The sequence below is a fragment of the Jatropha curcas genome, chromosome 6, assembly GCF_041381405.1.
Source record: "Jatropha curcas cultivar XTBG-Jc1 chromosome 6, XTBG_Jcur_1.0, whole genome shotgun sequence".
In the NCBI taxonomy this organism is placed as follows: Eukaryota; Viridiplantae; Streptophyta; class Magnoliopsida; order Malpighiales; family Euphorbiaceae; genus Jatropha; species Jatropha curcas.
In genome coordinates this window covers 2,014,705-2,042,034 of record NC_143156.1, presented here as the reverse complement: position 1 = coordinate 2,042,034, position 27,330 = coordinate 2,014,705, and the positions used below count along the sequence as shown (strand labels likewise).

Genomic DNA, 27,330 nt, shown 5'->3' with positions numbered 1-27,330 from the left:
TTTTATAATTAAATAGAAATTTTCTTAAAGATATGAAAAACTAAAGATATTTTACTATAATCTTTATTTTAAAATATATAATTACAAACTAAAGAATAATAAAATAAAAATCAGTAATATAGATTGAAATATGGAATTTTATTTTTTGTTTCCATTCCATATTTCATATATCAATATTTGAAAAATTACATTCCATTTTAAATTCCATATTCCAAAATTCCATTCCAAATTAACATTTAGTTTGGAATTTTGATTTGGATTGGAATATTTCGATCCAAGTTACACCCCTACTTAGCCTTATAAATAATTTACTTTGTTTTCCTTTAAAACAATTAAATTATTATTTTTATCATATTGATTTCTCAAAATAAGATGATTTATGAAAATTTTTTTCCACGTTTCTATTACCCTTTTCATTGCATCATTTTGAAAGTTAATGTGATAATGTAATTAAGACTAGAAAAATCCTTCTTAACATATGTAATAATAATACTATTATTATTTTGGCTTTATTTTTCTTGAAAGAGGTTATTATTTTGACTTTATTTAATATAAATAAATTTAATATATTGAATTCCAATAGAAATGATAAAGTTTGACTTATTTATGTTAAATTTCATGAAATTTAAACAGATTTTGGGCCAGAAAACTTGAGATATATAAAGCATTTTTTTTTTTTTTTTACCTTTAAGAAATGAATAAACATTATTGTTTTCACATAAATAAAAAAATGATTATTTTCTCCATTCTGTTAAATTTTTTACTTTTGAAAATTTTCTTATTCATTTAAATGTCACTTTTAGAAAATCAAAATAACATTAATTATTTTATTCCAATTTTATTATTGACTAGATATGTACACTAAACATTATCTCAATTAAATGAACAATTAATTGGAGGGGGTAAATTAGTCAATTATTCATATTTTTTTTCTAAAATTGAGATGATTCAATTATTTTATTAATTCCCATAAAAGGTCAAAAATTAATAAATTTAACGGAACAAATGAAGAAATTTAACGTGAATTTATAAGTATTTCTACTCTTTTTAATCTCCATTGTATCTGTGGCCGTTTTTTATTATTTCGTAACAAAAAATAGTCGTGCTTTCCAATCAATGGTTCCATTGCATTAATCAATTCTTAATAAAGTTTGAGGATGATAGTTGAAAAGTATATGTTGATCAAACACCATTAATCAACTCATTCATCTCAAGAAATCTTTCGGTCAATGGTTTTTGTCATTATTTAAAAGATGGAAAATTGCAAGCAATAACCCACAATAAACTGGATATTCATTTTTTATGGTGCACTCAAATCATAAGATACATTTAAATTTAAATATAGTTTGTTCTATCACAAGTTACTAGTGGGAGGGCCCCTACCCTAAAATTTTTTTCAAATTTTGCACCTTAAAATAGTAATTTTTTTATTTCGTCCCCTATCTTTTGAAAATGTATTTTACCTAGCTTTTAATTTTGGAAAAAGAATCATGAACCATAAAATAAAATTAATTTTATACTCAATAAGGATATTCTCCTGAAACGAAATTAATTTTATATCTAAAAAATATTAAAATACTCAGTGAAAATTTAAAAAAGAAAAAAAAATCCTCTATCCTCTATATTTTTCTACGAGAATGAGTTGGCGAGGATGCAGAACCATATATTCTCACCTAATCACTTTCCAAGATAAGTTTATATTTTTCTCTAGATGTAAGTACACGTTAAGGGTTTGTTTGGTGATATTAATTATTTTAGTAGTTGTTAACTGTTATATTAGCTGTCAATTATTTTGTTGTAGTTAACTGTCAATTGCTTTGTTATAATAGCTGTTAGCTGTTTTATATATTTGGTAAAATTAACTGTTTTGATAGCTCGTAGCTGTTTTAGTTGTTCGCTATTTAAGTAGTTTTTCATGAAACACTAAAACTAAACATTACATGAGTTAACTTTTTATAAAATTCTACTTAAACTCTAATAAAAATTTATTGTCGAACACAACTTTTAGCTGGTAGCTAGCGATTTCAATTACAAGTGTTCAATAAAAATTAATATTCTGAGAACTGGACCGGTCATTGAACCGGTAACGGTAGGAATTCACTGAACCGAAAGGTTTAATCAGGTTCAATACTATTCAATCGGGGTTTTATATCTAATATTTAAATATATTTTTAAAAAATAATTAAAATATAAAATTTGTAAATACGAAACAATTTCTACAAATCTTCATTTGTAAAACCCAATGTGTTAGGCTCATCAAGTCCAAGTGTAAACAAACATTGCACAAAAAGTTACTTTTTTGCTCCATTATTTCTACATTTTGGACCCAAAACAACGTTAGTGCTAAGACTTGACTTGCAAAGTCTATAAAGCAAAAGCTTTTTTTTTTTTTTCTTTTGAAAATGGTTTGTTGAGAAGGTAGAACCCCAAATTGTTGTCTTATCTAAAGATAAATAATTTCACTTAATTGGAAATTCCATGAATGTTGAAATATTTCCATCTAATTATCATGAGAGTCTCTGAGTGCAGTGGAGTGTGTGGTAGGTATGCATTAATTTTATAGTTTATTTGATTAGAAATTAAAATTCTTTATCCTCAATAGTGTTCAATATATAAAATGATTTTTTAAATTAAAGTGTCGTAATTTTATAAGTTGAAGTGTTTGATCAATGAATATAATCCACAAGATTAAAGGAACGACCGATAAAAAGATTATCTTATGTTTTTGATGTTTGTCGGTTCCACCAAATTTAAATTACTGAATGTAACTGTAGAAGTGGTGAATTCAGGTCGAACCTTAGAGACTGAAATCTTAATTTTTGTGTTTAAAAAAAAAAAAGGGGGGTTTGTTTGTGAAAAATTCAACTTAACAGTTCAAAAAGAAAATTAATTAATTAAACTAAAGTAGTAATGCAAATTGATGAAAAACCAATTCAAGGTGATTTCTAATCCAATGCACAATTGATCACAGACAACTTATGATTTAATTACTCTTTGAATACTTAACTGAAATTTATCAAAAAGCATGATAAATTCCCAAAACTCCCCTATTTCGTTAACTTGAGCCCAGCACCCTCATTAACTCTAATTATTAAACGATCGGGTATTAAGCAATCCCTCTCAATTTAATAAAAGCATTAAGAATCAGGGAGCAGTTAAACTTGAACAACAATTTATAAAGCATAAACCATTTAATTCAACCCTATTGTCTCTATAGATTATTCTGAAAACCTGAAATATAATCAATAATATCTAATTGCTACTAACATTCAAACTTTCATAACAATTACGGATTATGAAATCTGAAATAGCACTTAATCCTACCAAACAATTCACTAATAGGCCTTTTTAGCAGAGAATTCAATAGAATCAACTCAATAAGAGCAAGAAACAACAGATATTCAAGAAGAAACTACTCAATTAAAACCCAAGTCTCACAAAAGTGCAAGGATGATAAATCCCTTGAATTGGTGTAAAAAAATTAGCTACTCATAATCATGGCTTCCAATCACCAAAACAAAGACTAAAGAACAAAAACCTAGATTAATAGATGAACTAAGAGAAGAAAAACGTGCCTCCTAGCTGCTGTAACACCTCCAAAAGGAAAAAGAATCCCTAATCAATTGGGAAAATTCAAAAGCAGTAAATAGAAAATACTTGTTGTTCTGATTTCTCCCCTGTTTTTCAGCATCTTCCTCTTCGAATCTGATTCTGACTTCTTCAACAAATTTGCAGATCTCCTTCTCACCTTTCTAACGAACTAAAGCTCGCCCAAAACGCATACTCACAGCCGCAGATACGACCTAAAAACCAGATCAGGTTGAAGCCCCTGTTTCTGCTCAAAACGGGATCTTTTATGGCGTTTTTGACAATCAAAACGACCTCACTTCAAGTAGTTTTCTTCACAACAACTGTAGGGCTGTCTTCTAAGAATTCAATGGGCCTGGGCTGAGTTAGTTTGGACACTTGGAACTCTAGATATGAAGTCCACGACAGAATAGGTTGTGCTCAGTTATACAGCACATAGCTTCAAACTTCAGAGCTAAATTTGATCAATATTGAGCCTGAATTAGCTTCTGATTCCTCTTTGAAAATTGTAGAACTTTATTTCATCTTTCCAGCGCATCAAACAGAATCCAATTTGAAGGTCTACAACTCCAGATATCCCTGAAAAACCGAATAAGGGTCAAGATAAAAAAAAATGCTGAAATTTTACCAATTTAATCATATTACTCCAAATGCAACTAAAATAATGTCTAATTGGTAAAAATTGTCTAACAAAGTGAATTAAGCACATAAATAACCCAAAAATGCATACGAATATAGACAATTAAAGCACTTGATAATGCACTTATCAAACTTCCCCACACTTAATCCATGCTTGTCCTCAAGCATGACTTAAAACTCAACAAAACTTAGCTCAAACATAAAGGGAAGAACTCTTCTCGACCTTAAACAATCCTTATGAGAACAATCGGAAAAATAAAGTCAATTACTAAGCAAAGTTAAATTGACTAAGTTTGAATGAAGTGCAAGCAAGACTAATAAGTTGAATTTAGACTATCCTAAACATAAAATCCAAGGCTTGAATATATAAAATTGAGCACATGCAACAAAAAGTTGATAACCGTTCCTCAAAGAATTACTTGGTAACTCACCAAAATACAAAAATTCATCGCAGCCATACATGCAAAGACTAAATAAAAACAAAAGAAAACTCTTTATTCTTTCTTTTTTTTTTTTTTTTTTTTTTTTCAAGAAGCTTGAGCATTTATCGTGTGCTTGAGTTGTCATCAATGGTACCTGCTTACGGGTATATGAAGTCACGAGCTCAAGTGGCTACTAGCACTGCTCTTTACCCATTATTGGGCAGCGAAGCGATCCGACTGCTACAAGTCTTACACTTGTTGACTCATTTCGACTTTTCTCTTGACTCAAAAACACATACACATAAAAGGCTCATCTTTGTACCTAGGTATCCTACCAAGAATTCTAGAAGTAACGGTCAAAATTTAGCTCATACAATAAAAATTAAACTCAAGCCTCAAATTCTAGGTCTAAAAGAGTCACAAATTTAACAAATTATTCAAAAATGCACAAGAGTCAAAAACAGTCAAAGTGACTTAGTTAGACTAATTGAAATTGCTTTTCAACCTAGTTCAAAGGACCGTTCAAACCCAAGAATAAAATTCTTTTCAACTTTAGTTTTTCGTAAAAATTAGAGTTTCAAGTCCTACCTAAAGGACACAATAAACCCTTGGAGTAATCCCAAAAATCAGCTCAAATCATTAATCAAACAAAAAAAAAAAAAATTTTACTCAAAATTCATGGGATAAGTGCCTGACATCTAACTCAACCAATCATACTCAAATGGCAGCAGAAACAAATGAGCAAAATAAGTTGTATGGCATTAGCTATTTAACAAAAGAAAGCTCAAAATTTCAGCAATATGCCATCATAAATTCAGCATCATTATTTATACCATGAAGCATAAAAACACCCCTAATAATAAAACCCTTCCCCACACTTACTTTACACATTGTCCTCAATGTGGACAAATCACAATTAAATCACAAGAGGAAGGTCTCAAGAGTAATAGAAAACTGCCCTGTTTCGCTGAAATTTACTCATCAAATAAATTGCAACCAAAAGCCAAGCTGTTGTCCGGTAAAGGGTACCTGCTACAGAATAAAATGCAAAACACAAGCCAGACAAACAAGCAAACAAGTGAATGCAAATAAAATAAATAAATAAAATAAAGCAAAAAAAAAAAAAAATCTGGGTTGCCTCCCAAAAAGCGCTTTTTTTTATCGTCGTTAGCTCGACATGGTCACAGCATCTTCTTCAATCTAAATAAATTGGATCACTCAATTTGATTTCTTCCAGTGAATGCTCTTGGAAGCCTTCATAAAATGGCTTGAGTCTATGGCCATTGACTTTGAACACCTTCTTAGTTCCTAAACTTTGAATCTCAACAGCACCATAAGAAAACATATTAGTAACAATAAACGGACCAATCCAACGAGAACGCAACTTACCGGGCATTAACTTTAATCTAGAATTATACAATAAAACTTTTTGCCCAACCACAAACTCCTTTTTTAAAATTAGTTTATCATGAAATGCTTTTGTCTTTTCCTTATAAATCTTAGAATTTTCATAAGCATCAAGACGAATCTCCTCTAACTCCTGCAATTGTAACTTTCTTTCCACACCAGCAGCATCTAACTCAAAATTACAATTTCTAACAGCCTAAAAAGCCTTATGTTCTATCTCAACAGGAAGGTGACACATCTTACCAAAAACCAACCTGTAAGGGGACATACCTATGGGTGTCTTATAGGCTGTCCTGTAAGCCCACAAAGCATCATCAAGTCTAAGGCTCCAATCCCTTCTATTTGGCTTCACCATCTTCTCTAGGATAGACTTCACCTCTCTGTTTGATACCTCAGCTTGCCCACTTGTTTGAGGATGATAGGCTGTAGAAACTCTATGAAAAACACCATATTTCTTTAATAATGCCTCCACAGCTCTATTGCAAAAATGAGTGCCTCTGTCACTGATCAAAGCTCTAGGAATTCCAAACCTGCTGAAAATATTTGACTTGACAAAATCTACAACAACTTTAGAATCATCAGTTCTGGTGGCTTTAGCTTCCACCCATTTGGAAACATAATCAACAGCAAGTAATATATAAGTAAAACCAAAAGAAGAAGGAAATGGACCCATAAAATCGATTCCCCACACATCAAAAATTTCACATACAAGTATTGGGGTCTGACTCATCTCATTCCTTCGAGATATACTTCCTGTTCTTTGACATTGTTCACAATTTTTACAGAAAATATATGCATCACGAAAAATGGTAGGCCAATAAAAACCACAATCCACTATCTTTCTACCTGTTCTCTTAGGTCCAAAATGACCACCACATGCAAATGAATGACAAAAAACAAGAATTGATTCAATCTCATTATCAGGGATACATCTCCTAATAATTTGATCAGAACAAAATTTCCACAAATAAGGTTCATCCCATACATAATACTTAGATTCACTCTTCAATTTTTCTTTTTTAGCTCTACTTAAATCAGAAGGCATAGTCTTAGTAACCAAATAATTCACCAAATCAGCATACCAAGGGATCATACCTTGTAATTTAAACAATTGCTCATCAGGAAATAATTCTTGTAAAGGAATTGGATCCTCTTGTGTCACCAACCTGCTCAAATGATCAGCTACCAAATTCTCAGCACCTTTCTTATCCTTGATTTGTAGATCAAATTCTTGTAAAAGAAGAATCCATCTAATTAGTCTTGGCTTTGCTTCCTTCTTTGCTAAGAGAAACTTTAAAGCTGCATGATCAGAAAAAACAATCACTTTAGAATTAAGCAAGTATGACCGAAATTTATCTAAAGCAAAAACAATAGCTAAGAACTCTTTTTCAGTTGTGGAGTAGTTGCGTTGTGCAGAGTTCAATGTCCTAGATGCATAATAAATCACATGAAAAAGCTTTTCCTCACGCTGCCCTAAAACAGCCCCGACCGCATAATTACTTGCATCGCACATAATTTCAAATGGTACAGACCAATTAGGAGCTTGAATAATAGGAGGTGTCGTCAGTGCTGACTTTAACTTGTTAAAAGCCTCCTTACATTCTTCACAAAACTCAAATTTAACATCCTGCTGCAATAATCTAGATAAAGGTACTGCTATCTTGGAAAAATTTTTGATAAACCTTCGATAGAAACCTGCATGACCAAGGAAAGAACGCAATTCCCTCACAGTTGTGGGGTATGGTAAATTCACAATTAAATCAACCTTTGACTTGTCTACCTCAATACCTCTATTAGAAACAACATGCCCTAAAACAATTACATATAGGTCCCCAAACCCTTTCTTTTTTTAATTTTCATACTTTAAAGAGTACATATATAACCAAATAGATACATTACAAACCCACATTGACCGCCGCAGTTAGCCTCCCAACGATATGGTCCAAAGTCCTCCACTCCACTTGCGAGTTTTATTGCAGCATTCTGTATGGATTTTGAGTTGGAGGGTTTTATGTAATTTGTCCGTAATATTCTTTAACCATCTTAGCCTTAAGGGTGTAATTCAAAGGGTATAGAATGGAATGACCCTCATTCCAATTCTATTCCAAAATATTTTGAAATTTAATATTGCATTCCATTTCATTCCAAATAATTTTTTGAATTTCAAATCCTATTCCATACCATTCCATTGAAATTCGGTAGTTTCAAATTTCTTAACTATAAATACAACTCTAACATATTATGATATTTTGTAAGATGTAAATTTTTAAATTTAATAAGAAATAATCACTATATTTTTATATATAAATACTAAAAAAACATAATTAAAATTTTAAAAATAACAAATTAATATCACATATAACTAAAAATCAAAATATTTAATTTTACATGTTTATAGATAGCAGGTATACTTCACGCTTGACATTTATTAATTCAGTTTATATAATTAATAGCTTAATAATTAATAATAATAATATTATAAAATGAGGACCGTCTATTATAAGTTTCGTGTTCGAAGGGTAAACAAAGGTCAAGTCCAGACTAAACTTGACTTAATCAAGTCATCTAATGGTGACAAGAACGTATCTAATAGAGTAAAGAGGGTCCAAAATTTTTGATAGTAAGATTAAATGTATTTTCAGGTGCATTACAGCACCAGAATTTGATCAATTTGTCTTCAATTCAACTAAAATGTTTGTACTTTTTTCTTTTTATCCAAGAGGTATAATCCTCTTCATAGAGAATAAAAGTTTTTTTGCTCTCCCAATAAAATTGTATTCTCAATCTGACGGGAACTGAAGTTACTTATCACTCTAATCAACACTTACGTTTTGTTTGGATGAAGGGAGAGACGAATCATTAAAGTAAGGTATAGCAAAGTATGATAAGGGAGAGTATGGTAAATGACTTTTTTTTTTTTTTTTTTTTTTTTTTTTGTGTTTGTGGAGAATGTATGGGAAATGAAAGTTTAATAACACTGTTTTGTTTGGTTTGATAATAAATAATTACGAAAATACCTTTGACATAGAAGATTTATAAATATAATTATGGATAATTTTAGAAATTAAATTTTTTAATCATATTTACATCTCAATTCGGAGTGTTGAAGACTAAGGTGTTCAGAAAACCCCTCAAATAACTTTCAAAAACTCATATTCTCTCTCAAGCTCTTTTTTCAACTGACTAAATACCCCGTCTACCTTATTTTACTCTCCAAATTTATCAAATAACCTCTGTCAAAACAATACGTTGGTGTCCAACACGTATGTACGGTAATGAGGCCATGCCCCCAAACTTTTATTTTTCACATTTCATCATTTAAAAATTACATACCATGCCCCCAAACTTTTATAGAATGGAATGACTATCATTCCAATTCTGTTCCAAAATATTTTGAAATTTGAAATTGCATTCCATTTAAAGTAAGGGAGGGACGAATCATTAAAGTAAGGTATAGTAAAGTATGATACGGGAAAGTATGGTAAATGCTTTTTTGTGTTTGTGGAGAATGTATGGGAAATGAAAGTTTAATAACACTGTTTTGTTTGGTTTGATAATAAATAATTACGAAAATACCTTTGTCATAGAAGATTTATAAATATAATTTTGGATAATTTTAGAAATTAAAATTTTTAATCATGTTTATGCCCCAATTCGAGGTGTTGAAGACTGGGGTGTTTAGAAAACCTCTCAAATAACTTTCAAAAACTTATATTCTCTGTCAAACTTTTTTCCCAAATGACTAAATACTTCATCTACCTTATTTTATTCTCCAAATTTATCAAATAACCTCCGTCAAAACAATACATTGGTGTCCAACACGGATGTACGGTAATCAGGCCATGCCCCCCAAACTTTTATTTTTCACCTTTCGTCATTTAAAAATTACATATAGGTCCCCAAACCCTTTCTTTCTTTAAGTTTCATACTTTAAAAGTTACATATATAACCAACTAGATACATTACAAACCCACATTGACCCCGCATTTAGCCTCCCAACAATTTGGTCCAAAGTCCTCCACTCCACTTACGAATCTTATTGAAGAGACACATAAAAGATTAACACTTTTTATAACAAGTTATTCAAACAGCTAAATACCGTTAACAAAACAGTTAATTTTGCCGAAGAGTCACAAATATAAAAATTGCATTTATCCTTGATACACAGCACTATGATTTGATCACTTTGCACTTAAATTGGGATGAACTCTTTCCAACTCAACCATAATGATTGTCGGTTGAAGCCAAAACCCAATAAGGCTCAATGGACCTATTGGATTCAATTATATATAATAAACTAATTTTCATTTGTAAAACCCAATGTGTAAACAAACATTGTACAAAAAATTATTTTTTTTGCTCCATTATTTGTTAGCCATTTTTATCATTCTTCACAAACATTTTGGAAAGTCAAAGTATAAATTGGAAGTGATAAATTACTTACTTCTATGCATGGAAGGCTCTGTTTTTCTAATTCGCACATAATTATTTCTAATTGAAAGCAACTCGCTGACTGCAGTACCCATGTCCATTCTATCATGAGGAGACTCAATAGAACATGAAACCCCAACCTTAATTATGCCAATTAAGCATCCAACTTTCCTTCCTTCCATTACACCTTCATCTTCTTGCAAGAGTGCTGGGTCTGCAATCTCCAACACATTATCAGGTAATGCCATTCTAGCAAAATTGTGAAGGTTAAGACCTTCTTCAAAAATATCATCAGTAGGTTTCTTTCCTGTCATCATCTCCAACAAAAGGATTCCATAGCTATAAACATCTCCACTCGTTGACAGCTCACTTCCTAAACCATATTCTAAAATATTTACAAAATTAAAAAAAAAAAAAAAAAAAAAGTAAGAAAGCAATTCTGACAGTGAATAAGTAAATTTAAACTCTGTATATATCCAATAGGAGAGTATTAATCACCTGGAGCCGTATAGCCAATTGTTCCTCTTACACCAAGAGAACTACTTTGAACTGGATTCATCAGTTGAGGGAGAAATTTTGCTAGACCAAAATCTCCAATATGAGCAACCATATCATTGTCAAGAAGGATGTTGCTTGGCTTTAGATCACAATGAATGATTGGATCGTGGCAACCGCGATGAAGATAATCTAGTGCATTCCCCACATCTATCGAAATATTCAATCTTTGAAGAAGGTTTATTCTTAGTTGCTCAATTGGCTGATTGTGCATTTCAGAACCCAGATGCAGCCACTTTTCGAGGTTCCCATTTGGCATGTACTCGTAAACAAGTGCTTTAAAATCATTTCCTTGAAAATCTATACTCGAGCAAGAAGTTATGATTGGCACAAGATTTCTGTGACGTATATTTTGCAAGACTTTGCATTCAGCCATGAAAATCTTTCCACCACCCAGTTGTTGAAAGTTGACTACTTTTACTGCAGTGAATCCTCCATTCTCCTCAAGATTTCCTTTATAGACAGTACCAACGCTTCCCATACCAAGTAAGTGCTCTGAAGAGAAGCCATTAGTTGCCTTTAGAATCCTGTTATACGAAAGGCTTTGAAACGATTTTAATAGCATGTCGGGAGGTCTCTCTTTGGTGTTCTTTTTAAATTTACAATACAAGAAGATTAACAAGATGATCAAACAGAAAACACCTGATCCTGCAATTGTAACAAGTTTGACAACATCTAGTTTTATTCTCTTTGTTTCTTGATTTACGCATCTTGGCAACTTGAGTTCTGGTATGCCTCCGCATCTCCTGTTGTTGCCTTCAACAAATATTGCGCTTGCATTGGCAAAAACACCTTTGATTGGAATCTCACCCTCAAAATTTTTAAAAGACAAATTCAGATATTCCAATGAAAATTTCTCTAGATATTCAGGAATTTTGCCTGATAAATTGTTTCGAGACAGTTCCAAGATTCGAAGACCTCTCAAAGAAGCAAATGATGAAGGTAATGTACCTTGAAAATTATTACCATTCATAAATAGGATCTCAAGTCTGTTGCACTTACCTAGTTCATTTGGAATTTTGCCTGTCAAGCTGTTTTCTGAAGCATACAATTCATTCAAATTGAACAAATTGCCAATTTCTGATGAAAGTGTTCCTTCGAAGTTGTTTAGAGATAAATTTATTGAAACTAGCATGGTAGGGATAGAAAAAAGCTGTTTAGGAATGGAACCAATGAAGTTGCTTCTAGAAAGATCCAAGAACAACATGTTACGCCAATTTTCAAGATTAGAAGGTAAGGTACTATGAAAATTGTTGTTATGCAAATGAAGCCGAATCAATGATGATAGATTGCCTATGGATGATGGAACTGGTCCTGATAATCTATTATGATCAAGAATTAGCAATTGCAAATTTTCAAGATTAACAATCTCCATGGGAATAGTACCTGTAATTTGGTTAACTTCTATACTCATTGTTGTTAAGCTAACAAGAGTAAAAAGCCATTGAGGAAGTGTTCCATATATTTGATTATGCCCAATTATTAGAAATTGGAGAGATGAAGATAGATTAGCTTTCGAATTCGGCAAAATTCCATTTAGCCTATTATGCTCCAAATCTAATACACTCAAATGGCTATGATTGAGCAAAGAGGTAATAAAATTCAAATCATCACCTTCTTTGCTTCCAAGACTGTTTCCACCCAACATTAAGAAACTCAGTAAAGGTAGGGCTTCAAAGTGAACATCTACTTTTCCAATGAAGTTGTTAAGTGATAAATCGATCTGTTTCGTAGCATTTGATAACGAAACCGGAAGGGAACCACTAAAATTGTTTCCCCATATCTGTATGAACTGAAGTTGTGGAAGGAGAAGGCCAATATTTGATGGAATACTTCCATGAAGTAGATTCTCGTACACAGAAAAACCGGTGATGGTTGAAATATTATAAATGGCAGGAGGAATTACACCTGCGAGTTTATTTGTTGAAATATCAAAAATTGACAAATGCTTGAGCTGGCCAAGGGTATCAGGAATAGTTCCAAACAAGAAATTTCCTGCTGCACCTAAGATTTCCAATGAGGTAAGATTGCCCAAGGAAGGTGGAATGGTTCCATTCAAATAATTTTTGTGAATAAAAAGTGCAGTAAGTTTAGACAAACTGGAAAGCTGAAATGGAATACTTCCCGCTAGTTTGTTGCGCGGTAACGCAAGACCCTGAAGATTAGAGCAGTTGGACAACTCAACTGGGATTTTCCCTTCAATGGAGTTGTTGCCAAGATCTAGAATTTGAAGCCTGAACAAGTAGCCGAATTCAGGTGGGATTTCACCTTGCAAGTCGTTGTTTGGAAGGCTAAGCTTCCTAAGGAAACTCATGTTTCCTACGTAAGGAGACAGAGAACCACCTAACGCTTTAGATGGAAGATGAAGAACGGTCACTCTTCTATGTTTGCGGCCACATGTGATTCCTTCCCAATTGCAGAAATGGAGTGAATCGTTCCAGGAGCTCATCAGATTTTGAGGGTCATGCATATTTGCCTTGAACTGTAACAAGGCAAGATAATCTGTCTCATTCCCTCCAATGGAGAGAGTTTGGAGGCTCAGCTGCACCAGCAGGAGGTTGAAGATTATGCATTTTAAAGAAAAAGCAACAGCAAATTTACTCAAGCTCGTCATTTCAGAACAAGGTTAGCGGCCTTAGTTTTTTTCCTTTCTCTGTGTCTTTGATTGGCACTTATATAAAAGTTGAGCAGTGATACATGGAACAATTCGTTCCAGGGTATATTTTGTAATTATTTTTGTCCATGGTCGATTTTAAGTGAGCCAGCCAAGGGGAGGGATAAAGCAGACAATTACCTTCCCTTAGTTATTGAAAAGGGACCGAAATAAGACCGCGGATCATACAAAGGGGGTAATTTATTGTGTAATTCTCTCTCTGACTTATCAAATTTTTGAAAATAAAATATTTGAACTCGAGATTTCTCATTTCATGGGGGTAATTTATTGTGCAACCCTCTCTCTGGCTTATCAAATTTGTGAAAATAAAATATTTAAACTTGAAATCTCTCACTCCCGACAACTTTTACAACAAGATGTAAGAAGATTACTGGTAATTATTTCTTTACTTGTAATTATTTCTACATTTCTATTAATTATAATAAAATATATATTAAACTGTGTCAAGTAATTTTACTATTTTAGTATAAAAATATCATTTTGGAAAAATTATAATCGTACTGTTATGTTTTGTTAAAAAGAACTAATTTACCTTTATATTTTTTTTAAAATAACTACATTCTCATATTTTCAGTCCTTTAAACTATGTATCAATTCTGTCCATTTTTTTCACTTTTAAAGAATAAGTCAACGCAAACTGTCAAGGTCTAAAGAGAGAACGTAAACATGTATAAAAATATCATTGAGAGATTATAATCTCATCCACCAGTTAAATCTTTAGCGGTAGATATTGGATAAGAATGGATGGTTAAGATTTAGAAAACACAAGGGCCGTTGGATTGAGGCAGATGATTTTGTAGAGCTCCCACGTCCATGGTGTTTGAGCTCCAGCTAACATTCTTAAATAATACCTTGCCTCTGTCCTTTTATTCCTTGTTTATTTTTTCAAACTGACCAAAAAAATCGGTGATGGATCTGCAGTTGATTTAAGTGAAATGATTGTCCGGCTGCGGCATCGGTGATGCTCCGGCAAGGCACAAGATGCAGAAATTAATATTCTATAGTTGAGTTGGGTTCAGTGCAAAATTGATTTTGTCAATTAGTCAAAATCATTGAAGTCATTTCATAGCAATTTTCCGTTTAAAAACGGAAACAAGACAATATTTAACGAACTTAAAATATAAGTTAGTTATTTTTAAAATGGACAACATGACGGTATAAATTATTTAAATGGACTCTAAAATATTAATTGCAATTCTATTTAATTATAAAATATATATCAAAGAAAAATTTTTGAGCAGTGATTAAGGTGTACACAAGTTCATAGAATGCTAACATGTTCTTTAAAACCATCTCAAATTTTTCGTTCTTAAAAAAATTTAACATGAATTTATAAGTTCTATCTTGAATATTGTCCCAGGGTAATTTTGTAGGGCAGATTTAGTTCTGCTGCATCTATAATGAAGTCGATATTCAGAGCCTATCTTTGTTCTTTTCCATTTGGTAACTTTCGAAAATTAACACATACATAATACATTCTGGAGCCAAATAACTAGTTTCCAGTGGGAAACAAAGCAACACATTATATATATATATATATATATTTCATTAGATCACTATCCTTTTGGAGTGTCCAAAAATATCTTGATAGTAAAGTTAACTTTTTTGGTTTTTCCTTTTTGTTCTTCTGGTTTCTGTTTGGTGGGTTGCAGGTAAGGGACACATTCTCGCCAAAACACTTTCTAAGATAAAATTTTGTTCACTTAAACATAATAAGTAATTTCACCTGATAGTGACAAGTTACAAATGGACATTAACTCATTTCCTCATTTTTCTGTGCCCCACCATACTTGATTCAGTAATTTCACTGGTTGATAAATACCCAGGAGAGAGAAATTTTCAAACGGGAATTGCAGTTCTACCACCGGCAGGTAAGTCTCACTGTCGACACCAGGCGAAGCATCTCGCCGATTCACTTCAGGGGAAGGTGGTCCGGCCACGAGCAACCCACACACTCCAATATTCTCTTTCCGTTTTCCTTTTTTTTTTGTTGTTTTGATTTGAACCGTAGTAATTATTCAAACCGATTTGCGGTTCTTACCAATTTATATCGGTTCTGAGCAATTTTTTTGCCTCCTGTTTTATTTGCCCCACTCGAACACGATCATAGTCCGGTTTCTGATTAAACTGGTCAAATCGGCCAGTCCAGTTCTATCACGACCCGCTTCCATGGGCCAGACAGGTACTAGGGTCTAGGCAAACTTAAGGCCCATGAAACCTGCAGTAAGCCTAAACTACAAAAGTTAACTATATCAATGTCTATTTCAAACATCCAGCCCATATTGTCAAGCACCATAAATATCATAATTTATTATTCTTTAGCCCAAATTTAAACATCTTAAACAATTTATAGCTCGGGCCCAAAAATAATACAATATATACATAATATGGGCTAATAGATTCAAGCATTTTCATAAAATTATTAATTGAACATCTTCATCAATTTATTGATTTTATTCCTATGACTGCGGAGTTCAATATCAAATAGAACAATTAGATTTTGTAAACTCACAATACACTAAAAACTGAAATTAAATATTTTCTTTTCTAGCTCCGTGTGAAGGAAACAGAGATTTAACTAAGGTTTAGAAAAGTCTACTTTCTGAAAAGTTAAACAAGACATGTGAGTCTTACAAGGAATAAATTGCACAACACATGCATTCATATGAATGTGTAAATATATCAATCTAGTTATCCGACCAGTTATATGATCACGCTGACAGTCACACAAATAGCATAACAACAGCATGCACAATTATTAACAACTTCATATAATCACATCACGTGGAAATTGGTTTGTGGCGTCATCGAAACCCCCGATGAGCCGTCCTCCCACGTGGTCCATCCTCTCATGACGTGTGCACTAGGGAGCCAATCCCCTATACATGGCCGATCGGTCTAATCCTCACTTGACCAGCCCTCTCCTTGTTTTTCCATTCTATCTTTTCTTTTCTATACCAACAGGAGGCCACCCTATGGTTTTTTCATATCATATCATCAGGTGCACACGGGGACGTTGATCTCTCCATACATGGTCAACGGTATCAAGGACCGCCCTCACAAATCCATGGTGATCCACTTCATCCCAATTCCACACAAACAAGGCATAACATTTTCATAACACAAATAATCAAGCATTGTTATTAAATGCAGGCACATCAAACAATTAAATATCGTGATGTAAGTGCACAATTAGACATTTATTTTCAATTACAATTAAATAAAGGAGTAGTAATTAACAATATAATATAATAATTGATCCTTGGAAAATAAATAAAAATATTCTATTTATATATATAAAGCTATTCAAATAATCTAATTTCTTGTTATTTAATTATATCTACTTCAATAATCAGCTAATTTAACATAAGGGCTAAAATTACTTTCCAAACCTATCAAATACCCTGTCAAAACAATATGTTAGTGTCCAACATGGATGTACGGTAATGAGGCCATGCCCCCCAAACTTCATCATTTGAAAATTACATATAGGTCCCCAAACCCTTTCTTTTTTAATTTTCATACTTTAAAAAGTTACATATAGAACCAACTAGATACATTACAAACCCACATTGACCCCCGCAGTTAGTGTTAGGAACCAAGCTCTGATACTAGTTGTTAGGCTCAGGTACCACTTGACTCAGCTCTGATACCAATTGTTAGGCATCAGCTCTGATACCACTCGTTGGGCCCTTTCAACCAATTAAGAGAAAATTATTACGGCAGCGGAAAAATAGAAATGGGACACACAGAAATTTACGTGGTTCACCCTCAACTGTTTAGGGCTACGTCCACGGGACAAACTCCGAATAATTCTTCCACTATTTAAAAATAGTAGGTACACAAAGAGAGTAATGCAAAAATAGTGGCACTCACAGCGTTTCCCAAAAACACCCCAAAATAATTTCCTCACTATTTTTCTCTCCCCTAGTTTTAGGAAACTCATCCTAAAACTAGAAAACTCTCTCGCTACATTTTGTTTTCTCTCATTTCTGCTGTGTGTTGTGCTGAGGTGCATCTGCCTCTATTTATAGGCAGGTTAACGCGTAGGAATGCCGTGTACAACTCTTTCAAGTTGCACCGCCCATGTGCTATCACTGTTGAACTGGCTGCTCCTATTTTTTTTTTCTTACTTTCACACATGTGGGTCCCATTTAAGTGGGCACACCACAACAATTCTCCCCCTGCACACTTAAGTGGGAACATTAGCCATATTCTCCATCATCCATGCAACTATCCGACAGTATTCAAACTTTTCCTTTGAAAGAATCTTCGTCAACATGACTGATCCATTTTCTCCTGTATGGATCTTCTCAAGCTGTAACAGCTTCATCTCCAACACATCCCTGATCTAGTGATAGAATGGAAGGAGGAATTCTTTCCATGGTGAATTGAGCTGTGACTGTCATGACACGGCTCCCCCTGCAGCTATAATCTATTAGATCTGCCCACCATCTTGTACCGCCGCTACAACTTTGCGGGACACGCCGCCCGAACTCCTTTTGTCGGGAAGACTTTCGACACAAGGCACAACCTACAGATCTTTTTCCATTTCTTCCTTCTCTCCATTCGTAGAAGGGCACTGTTTAGAACTCAATTTAAAGTGATTAGTAAGAGGACAACTAACCGCTTTAGCATTCTCCATTCTAAACCTTTGAAGTACTCTCTCAACGTACTTCTCCTGTGACAACCATAATTTCTTGGCTCTTCGATCTTCATGCCAAGAATTTGCTTTGCTGGTCCCGAGTCTTTCATGGCAAAAGACTTACTTAGCTGTTTCTTCCAGCTAGAATTCTGACCAACAGTCACCATATCAATAACATAGAGCAAAAACAATGTAGTCATCATCAGAGAATTTCTTTATAGTGATCTGAAGTAGTCTTTCTGTAGCCATGCTCCCCCATAACAGACTCAAGCTTCTTGTACCACTGTCTCAGTGCCTGCTTCAAGCCATACAGGCTCTTCTTCAGTTTGCAAACACAATCCTCTTTTTCTACAAAACTCTCTGGTTGCTCCATGTATATTTCTTCTTCCAAATCTCCATTTAGGAAGGTAGTCTTTCCATCCATTTGCTCGATTTCCAGATCAAAACTGGCGGCCGTTCCGAGCACTGTCCGAATGGATGTCATTTTCACAACTGCTGAAAAGATCAAAATCAATACCCTTTCTTTGATTAAATCCTTTCACAATCAGTCTAGCTTTGAATCGTGGTTGGGAGCTGTGTTCTTCCTGCTTGATCCTGAACACCCACTTGTTCTTCAAAGCATTCTTGCCTTTAGGCAACTTCACCAGCTCAAATGTTTCATCCTCATGCAAGGACTTGATTTCATCTTGCACGGCTTCAATCCAGTTCCTCTTGTGTTCATTTCCATAGCTTCTTCAAAGCTTTCAGGTTCTCCCCCGTCAGTCGTCAGTACATACTCATTGACTGGATATCTAGTAGATGGTTGTCAGACTGTACTAGATCTTCTTAATGTTTGAGAACCTTCCAGTGCTGGTGGTTGAATATGAACACCATAATCTTCATTTGGTTCATTTAGGAACTTCTGAATTTTCTAACTCTAGCACTTGTTCTTGTGGAACAATTTCTTCATCTCCAATTTGTCTGCGTTCTATTGGAGGTACTCTCTGTATGTATGTTGAGTCTTCATCAGATCTATTGGCACTCTGCTTCAATATCTTCAATAGTCTGATCTTCAACAAATACAACATCACGATTTCTTATAATCGTCTTCTGGATTGGGTCATAAAACCTATAGCCACATTGGTCTTGGCCATAGCCAATGAATACACACTGTCTAGTCTTGACATCAATCTTAGACCGTTCATCCTTCGGGACATGTACGAAGGCTTTGCATCAAACACCCGCAAATGATCATAGGAAACATCCTTTCCTAACCATACTCTCTCTGGAGTATCATACTATAGAGGGAAACAGAGTGAACGGCGAACTGCTGTGGGTAACGCTTCACCCCAAAATCTTTTAGACAACTTTGCATATGAGAGTAAACATCTGACTCTCTCCATCAAAGTTCTGTTCATCCTCTCCGCCAAACTGTTCAGTTGTTGCGTCTTGGGAAGTGTCGTTTGATGTCGAATACTATGCTCTTTGTAGAAAACATCAAATGGCCCAGTGTATTCTCCACCATTATTTGTCCTGATACACTTCAGCTTCTTGCCTGTCTGTCTCTGAACCAGGTTTAGAAGGCTTCAATGTGTATACCCAAGTCTTCCTAGAATGGTCATCGATAAATATCACAAAATATCGATTTCTACCATATGACAACGTCAATGGTCCACACAAATCTGAGTGAATCAGATTTAATACATTCTTCATTCTAGAAGGAGGGATAATCTTGAAAGCTACTCTGTTTAGCTTTCATGCCATACAATCAGGACACTTATCTAGGTGAACTTCATCCAATCCAGGTAGTACATTCTTTCTTGTCAGAGTTTTCTTACTCATGTGGCGTAGTCGTTTTATGCCATAAGTCAACTGTACTATCATTCTCCGCTACACTCAAAGTGTCTTGGGAGAGTTTCGCATGCATCACGTACAACTTTCGGCCTTTAGCTACTACAAATGAACCTTTTGTGAGCTTCCATTGACCATTTCTGAAGGTGCTACAGAAACCTTCATCATCAAATCTGCCAACCGAGATTTGGACGCATGCTCGAAAGCCCATTCCTCATCAGTCTTGTCATCCGGTTTAGTTCAACTAAACACAAGCAAATGCATTTTAATTACCTTAAGGAGATCTCTCATTTCTCCATATATGGTAATACGCGCTATTCAGACTTATCATTTTGCTTGTCCATTTTGACTTGTGCAGAATATCATCAACAACATAAATCGTATACGTGAACAGTAGTATACGTGAATAGTGACCATGAATAGTAACAGTATACTCGAATAGTAACTGTATGCATGAATAGTAACTGTACACGTCAATAGTACTATGCGTGAATAGTGCTGGGCTTACTTGAAACGGACTCAGCAACAGTAACGCCAATAGTACTGTTCACCATCAACTTTGAGTTACTATTTTACTATTCATCACTAAGTCGATTCTGCAACGTCTTTCCGAGCGGACAACACCAATGGACTCGTCGTAATTTTCTCTTCGTCGTGGTATATTCATTTTCAAAATATATTCACCGATCCGGTACCGCTATATGACCGGCTGGCCCTACCGAAACCTTCGGCTCTGATACCACTTGTTAGGATATCGACTCTGATACCAGTTGTTGGGCATCAGCTCTGATACCACTCGTTGGGCCCTTTCAACCAATTAAGAGAAAATTATTACGGCAGCGGAAAAATAGAAATGGGACACACAGAAATTTACGTGGTTCACCCTCAACTGTTTAAGGCTACGTCCACGGGACAAACTCCGAATAATTCTTCCACTATTTAAAAATAGTAGGTACACAAAGAGAGTAATACAAAAATAGTGGCACTCACAGCATTTCCCAAAAACACCCCAAAATAATTTCCTCACTATTTTTCTCTCCCCTAGTTTTAGGAAACTCATCCTAAAACTAGAAAACTCTCTCGCTATCTGACCGGCTGGCCCTACCGAAACCTTCGGCTCTGATACCACTTGTTAGGATATCGACTCTGATACCAGTTGTTGGGCATCAGCTCTGATACCACTCGTTGGGCCCTTTCAACCAATTAAGAGAAAATTATTACGGCAGCGGAAAAATAGAAATGGGACACACAGAAATTTACGTGGTTCACCCTCAACTGTTTAAGGCTACGTCCACGGGACAAACTCCGAATAATTCTTCCACTATTTAAAAATAGTAGGTACACAAAGAGAGTAATACAAAAATAGTGGCACTCACAGCATTTCCCAAAAACACCCCAAAATAATTTCCTCACTATTTTTCTCTCCCCTAGTTTTAGGAAACTCATCCTAAAACTAGAAAACTCTCTCGCTACATTTTGTTTTCTCTCATTTCTGCTGTGTGTTGTGCTGAGGTGCATCTGCCTCTATTTATAGGCAGGTTAACGCGTAGGAATGCCGTGTACAACTCTTTCAAGTTGCACCGCCCATGTGCTATCACTGTTGAACTGGCTGCTCCTATTTTTTTTTCTTACTTTCACACATGTGGGTCCCATTTAAGTGGGCACACCACAACAGTTAGCCATCCAACAATATGGTCCAAAGTCCTACACTCCACTTGCGAGTTTTATTGCAGCATTCTCCATGGATTTTGAGTTGGAGGGTTTTATGTAGTTTGTCCGTAATATTCTTTAACCATCTTAGCCTTAGGGGAGTAATTCGGATGGTATAGAATGAAATCACCTTCATTTCAATTCCGTACCAAAATATTTTGAAATTTGAAAATGCATTCCATTTAATTTCAAATATTTTTTGGAATTTCAAATTATATTCCATACCATTCAATTGAAATTCGGTAGTTCCAAATTTCTTAACCATAAATACAACTCCTACATATTATAATATTTTTTAAGATGTAAAATTTTAAATTTAATAAGAAATAATCACTATATTTTTGTATATAAATACTAAAAAAAACATAATTAAATTTTTAAAATAAAAAATTAATATCACATATAACTAAAAATCAAAATATTTAATTTTACATATTTATAGATAGTAGGTATACTTCACGCTTGACATTTAATAATTCAGTTCATATAATTAACAGCTTAATGATTAATAATAATAATATTATAAAATCAACAAAAGATAATACTATTCATATTAGAATATATCAATACATATAGTCATTAAATCCATTAAAAAGTGTTAAATCCATATATATATATATATATATATATATATATATATATATATATATATATATATATATATTATAAGTCTAAGCCTACTAAAATATTTCAAACCATAAAACCTAATAAAAAGTAAGATAGTATAACTAAAATCATAATGTTCAACCAAAGAAAACATATATGAGTATTCAAGTATATATTAATTACTAATTAGGGTAGAGTTAAAATATATTATTAAATTACGTAGTTTCGCAATTAAATAGAAGTTTTCTTAAAAATATGAAAAATTAAAGATATTTTACTATAATCTTTATTTTAACATTTTATTTTAAAATATATAATTACAAACTAAAGAATAATAAAATAAAAAATCAGTAATATAGATTGAAATATGGAATTTTATGTTTTGTTTTCATTCCATATTTCTTATACCAATATTTTAAAAATTACATTCCATTTTAAATTTCATATTCCAAAATTCCATTCCAAATTAACATTTATTTTGAAATTTCGATTTGGATTGGAATATTTCAATCCAAGTTACACCCCTACTTAATTAGCCTTATAAATAATTTACTTTGTTTTCCTTTCAAACAATTAAATTATTATTTGTATCATATTGATTTCTCAAAATAAGATGATTTATGAAAATTTTTTTCCACGTTTCTATTACCCTTTTCATTGCACCATTTTGAAAGTTAATGTGATAATGTAATTAAGACTAGAAAAATCCTTCATAACATATGTAGTAATATTATTATTATTTTGGCATTATTTTTTTTGAAAGAAGTTATTATTTTGCCTTTATTTAATATAAATAAATTTAATATATAGAATTCCATTAGAAATGATAAAGTTTGATTTATTTATGTTAAATTTCATGAAATTTAAACAGATTTTGGGCTAGAAAACTTTATATATATAAAGCATTTATTTTTTTACCTTTAAGAAATGAATAAACATTATTGTTTTCACATAAATAAAAAAAGAATTATTCCCTCCATTCTGTTAAATTTTTTACTTTTGAAAATTTTCTTATTCATTTAAATGTAACTTTTAGAAAATCAAAATAACATTAATTATTTTAATTTATTCCAATTTTGTTATTGTCTAGATATATATACTAAACATTATCTCAATTAAACGAACAATTAATTGGAGGGGATAAATTAGTCAATTATTCATATTTTTTTCTAAAATTGAGATGATTCACCATTTTATTAATTCCCATAAAAGGTCAAAAATTAACAAATTTAACAGGACGGATAAAGTATTATTTTCACTGAAATAAGATGATTTACCAAATTAGTTTTATTTTTTCTTGTAGAAAATATATTAGAGGACTATTAAATGATTACAAATCATCTAATTTACAAATACTTCATTTGGTATAAATGACTTCTATACAATTTTATTGAAATGCTTTGAGGGAAAACTGTGGCCAAGTGCCTAACAAATCAAAAGGTAACAATGTACTGATTGAAATAGTAAACAGTCTCAATTCTGAAAATATGAGACATGTTCAATCTCTGGAAAGCGCACTTACTAGAAAAGCAAAAACCATTTAGGCTTCATGATTCGAAGGGGATTAACAGCTTCTGGTTCTAAAAAAAAAAAAAAAAAAAAAAAAAAAAAAAAAAAGGAATCGTAGCACACATTGTCATTTGGGAAATAATTTTCGTGTTCTTTTATGAGCATAGTGTTGGCTGCTTATTGAATTCGCTTCAAAAGGAAACTGAATTTGTTGATTTCTTAAAAAAATGAAAACTAAAAATATAAAGCTGGTTCAAAAGAGTCTTACAATCATTGACAATCATACAACAAGTATAGAACAACAACAACCTTAAAGCCCCTATTCAATAACAAAGTACTCCGCCAGGATGCAGTTGTGCAGTTCCTAGACTAAAAGACAACACCTACAGCAAGGAAAGTGAAATTAGAGAAATTAACAACTATATGAAAACAAGTAGATATATTCATGCTAACAAAACAATGAAAAAAAATTAAAAGAAAAGATGCTTATGCCTTTGTATGGTATTTGTTGTTTTTCATTTTTCATATTCTCCCCTGGTTTCATGTTCCAGAAGCCATTTTTATCATTCTTCACAAACATTTTGGAAAGTCAAAGTAAAGTATAAATTGGAAATGATAAATTACTTACTTCTATACATGGAAGGCTCTGTTTTTCTAATTCGCATAATTATTTCTAATTGAAAGCAACTCACTCACTGCAGTACCCATGTCCATTCTATCTTGGGGAGACTCCATGGAACATGAAACCCCAACCTTAATCATGCCAATTAGGCATTCACCTTTCCTTCCTTCCGTTACACCTTCATCTTCCTGTAAGAGAACTGGGTCTGCAATCTCCAACACATTATCAGGTAATGCCATTCTAGCAAAACTGTGAAGGTTAAGACCCTCTTGAAAAATATCATCAGTAGGTTTCTTTCCTGTCACCATCTCCAATAAAAGGATCCCATAGCTATAAACATCTCCACTTGTTGACGGCTCACTTCCCAAACCATATGCTGAAAATTTGACAATTTTTTCTTAAAAAAGGTAAGAAAAAATTTTGACTGAAAATATATAAATACAAATTCTGTGTATAACAAATGGAAGGGTCATAATCACCTGGAGCCGCGTAACCGATTGTTCCTCTTACACCGAGAGAGCTACTCTGAACTGGATTCATTAGCTGAGGGATAAATTTTGCTAGACCGAAATCTCCAATGTGAGCAACCATGTCATTGTCAAGAAGAATGTTGCTTGGCTTTAGATCACAATGAATGATCGGCTCCTGGCAACCGCAGTGAAGATAATCCAGTGCATTCCCTACATCTATGGCAATATTCATTCTTTGAGGAAGATTTAGATTTGGTTGTTCCATTGGCTGAGCATACATTTCTGGACTTGGATGCAACCACTTCTCAAGGTTTCCATTCGGCATATACTCATAAACAAGTGCTTTAAAATCATTTCCTTGGAAATCGATACTCGAGCAAGAAGTTATGATTCGCACGAGATTTCTATGACGTATGTTTTGCAAGACTTTACATTCAGCCATAAAACTCTTTGCAGCACCTTGTTGTTCAAGGTTGACTACTTTTACTGCCATCAATGTTCCATTCTCGTCAAGATTTCCTTTATAAACAGCGCCAAAGCTTCTAACACCAAGTAAGTTCTCTGGAGAGAACCCATTAGTTGCTTTTAGAATCTTGACATATGAAAGATTCAGAAATTCTTTTATTAGCATGTTGTTAGGAGGTCTCTCTTTGTTGGTCTTCTTCTTAAATTTACAATATAAGAAGATTACCATGATGGTTAAAACACCTGATGCTGCAATTGTAACAAATTTGACAACATCTAGTTTTCTTCTTTTTGATTTTTGATGATTTAAACATCTTGGTAGCTTGAGTTCTGGTATGCCTCCACATAACCAGTTGTTACCTTCAACAAATATTGCACTTGCATTGGCAAAAACACCTTTGACTGGAATCTCACCCTCAAAATTGTTAAAAGACAAATTCAGATATTCCAATGATAATTTCTCAAGATATTCAGGAATTTTGCCTGATAAATTGTTTGGAGAAAGGTCCAAGATTCGAAGACCTCTCAAAGAAGCAAATGATGAAGGAAATGTACCTTGAAAATTATTACCATTCATAAATAGGATCTCAAGGCTGTTGCACTTACCTAGTTCATTTGGAATTTTGCCGGTCAAGCTGTTTTCTGAAACATACAATTCATTCAAATTGAATAAATTGCCAATTTCGGATGGAAGTGTTCCTTCGAAGTTGTTTAGAGATAAATTTATTGAAACTAGCATGGTAGGGATAGAAAAAAGCTGTTTAGGAATGGAACCAATGAAGTTGCTTCTAGAAAGATCCAAGAACAACATGTTACGCCAATTTTCAAGACTAGAAGGTAAGGTACTATGGAAATTGTTATCATCCAATTGAAGCAAAATCAATGATGATAGATTGCCTATGGACGAGGGAATAGATCCTGACAATCTATTATTGTCAAGAACTAGCTGTTGTAATTTTTTCAATGTTACCAATCTCCATCGGAATAGTGCCTGTAATTTGGTTAAACTGTATACTCATTGTTGTCAAACTAACAAGAGTAAAAAACCATTGAGGAAGGCCTCCATATATTTGATATTGGCCAATTGATAGCCATTGAAGTGATGAAGATAGATTAGCTTTCGAATTCGGCAAAACTCCCTTCAGCTTAATATCAGAAAAATCCAAGAATCTCAAATAGCTACAGTTGAGCAAAGAAACAATGAAATTCAAATCATTGCCATCTTTTGTTCCAAGATTATTTTCAGCCAATGCTAAATAAATAAGTCTGTGTAGACCTCCAAAGTGAACATCTACTTTTCCAGTGAAGTCATTTAGTGCTAAAACGATGTACTCAAGTTTCGTAGCATTTGATAAGGAGACAGGAATTGAACCACTAAAATTGTTTCCCCATATTCGTATTAACTGAAGTTCAGGAAAGAGAAGGCCAATATTTGATGGAATACTTCCATGAAATTGATTCTCGGAGACAGAAAAATAAGTGATGGTTGAAATATTATAAATGGCCTGAGGAATTATACCTGAGAGTTTATTTGTAGCAATTTGAAACTTTGACAATTGCTTGAGTTTGCCAAGAGTGTCAGGAATAGTTCCAATCAAGAAATTTTCTCGTGCAGATAAGGATTTCAGTAAGGTAAGATTGCCAATGGAAGGTGGAATTGGTCCATTCAAATAATTATCAGGAACATAAAGTTGAATAAGCTTAGACAAATTTGAAAGCTGAAATGGAATCTTTCCTATTAGCTTGTTGTACGATAA

General features: G+C 33.3%; 2 protein-coding genes across 2 annotated transcripts; both read right to left on the bottom strand.

Annotated features, from left to right (window-relative positions):
* Positions 1 to 10,492: 10,492 nt before the first annotated feature.
* Positions 10,493 to 13,656, bottom strand: LOC105633419 (LRR receptor-like serine/threonine-protein kinase EFR). Its single transcript, XM_089722654.1, has 2 exons — positions 10,986 to 13,656; positions 10,493 to 10,872 (listed from the first exon to the last, which is right to left on the bottom strand). Exons 1-2 carry the CDS (start codon positions 13,654 to 13,656, stop codon positions 10,493 to 10,495), a joined length of 3,051 nt encoding a protein of 1,016 aa, XP_089578780.1.
* An 11,014-nt stretch (positions 13,657 to 24,670) lies between these two features.
* LOC105633421 (putative LRR receptor-like serine/threonine-protein kinase At3g47570) lies at positions 24,671 to 26,165 on the bottom strand. The gene is made up of 2 exons (XM_089723298.1): positions 25,118 to 26,165; positions 24,671 to 25,014 (listed from the first exon to the last, which is right to left on the bottom strand). Exons 1-2 carry the CDS (start codon positions 26,148 to 26,150, stop codon positions 24,671 to 24,673), a joined length of 1,377 nt encoding a protein of 458 aa, XP_089579424.1. The 5' UTR covers positions 26,151 to 26,165.
* Between the last annotated feature and the right edge of the window lie 1,165 nt (positions 26,166 to 27,330).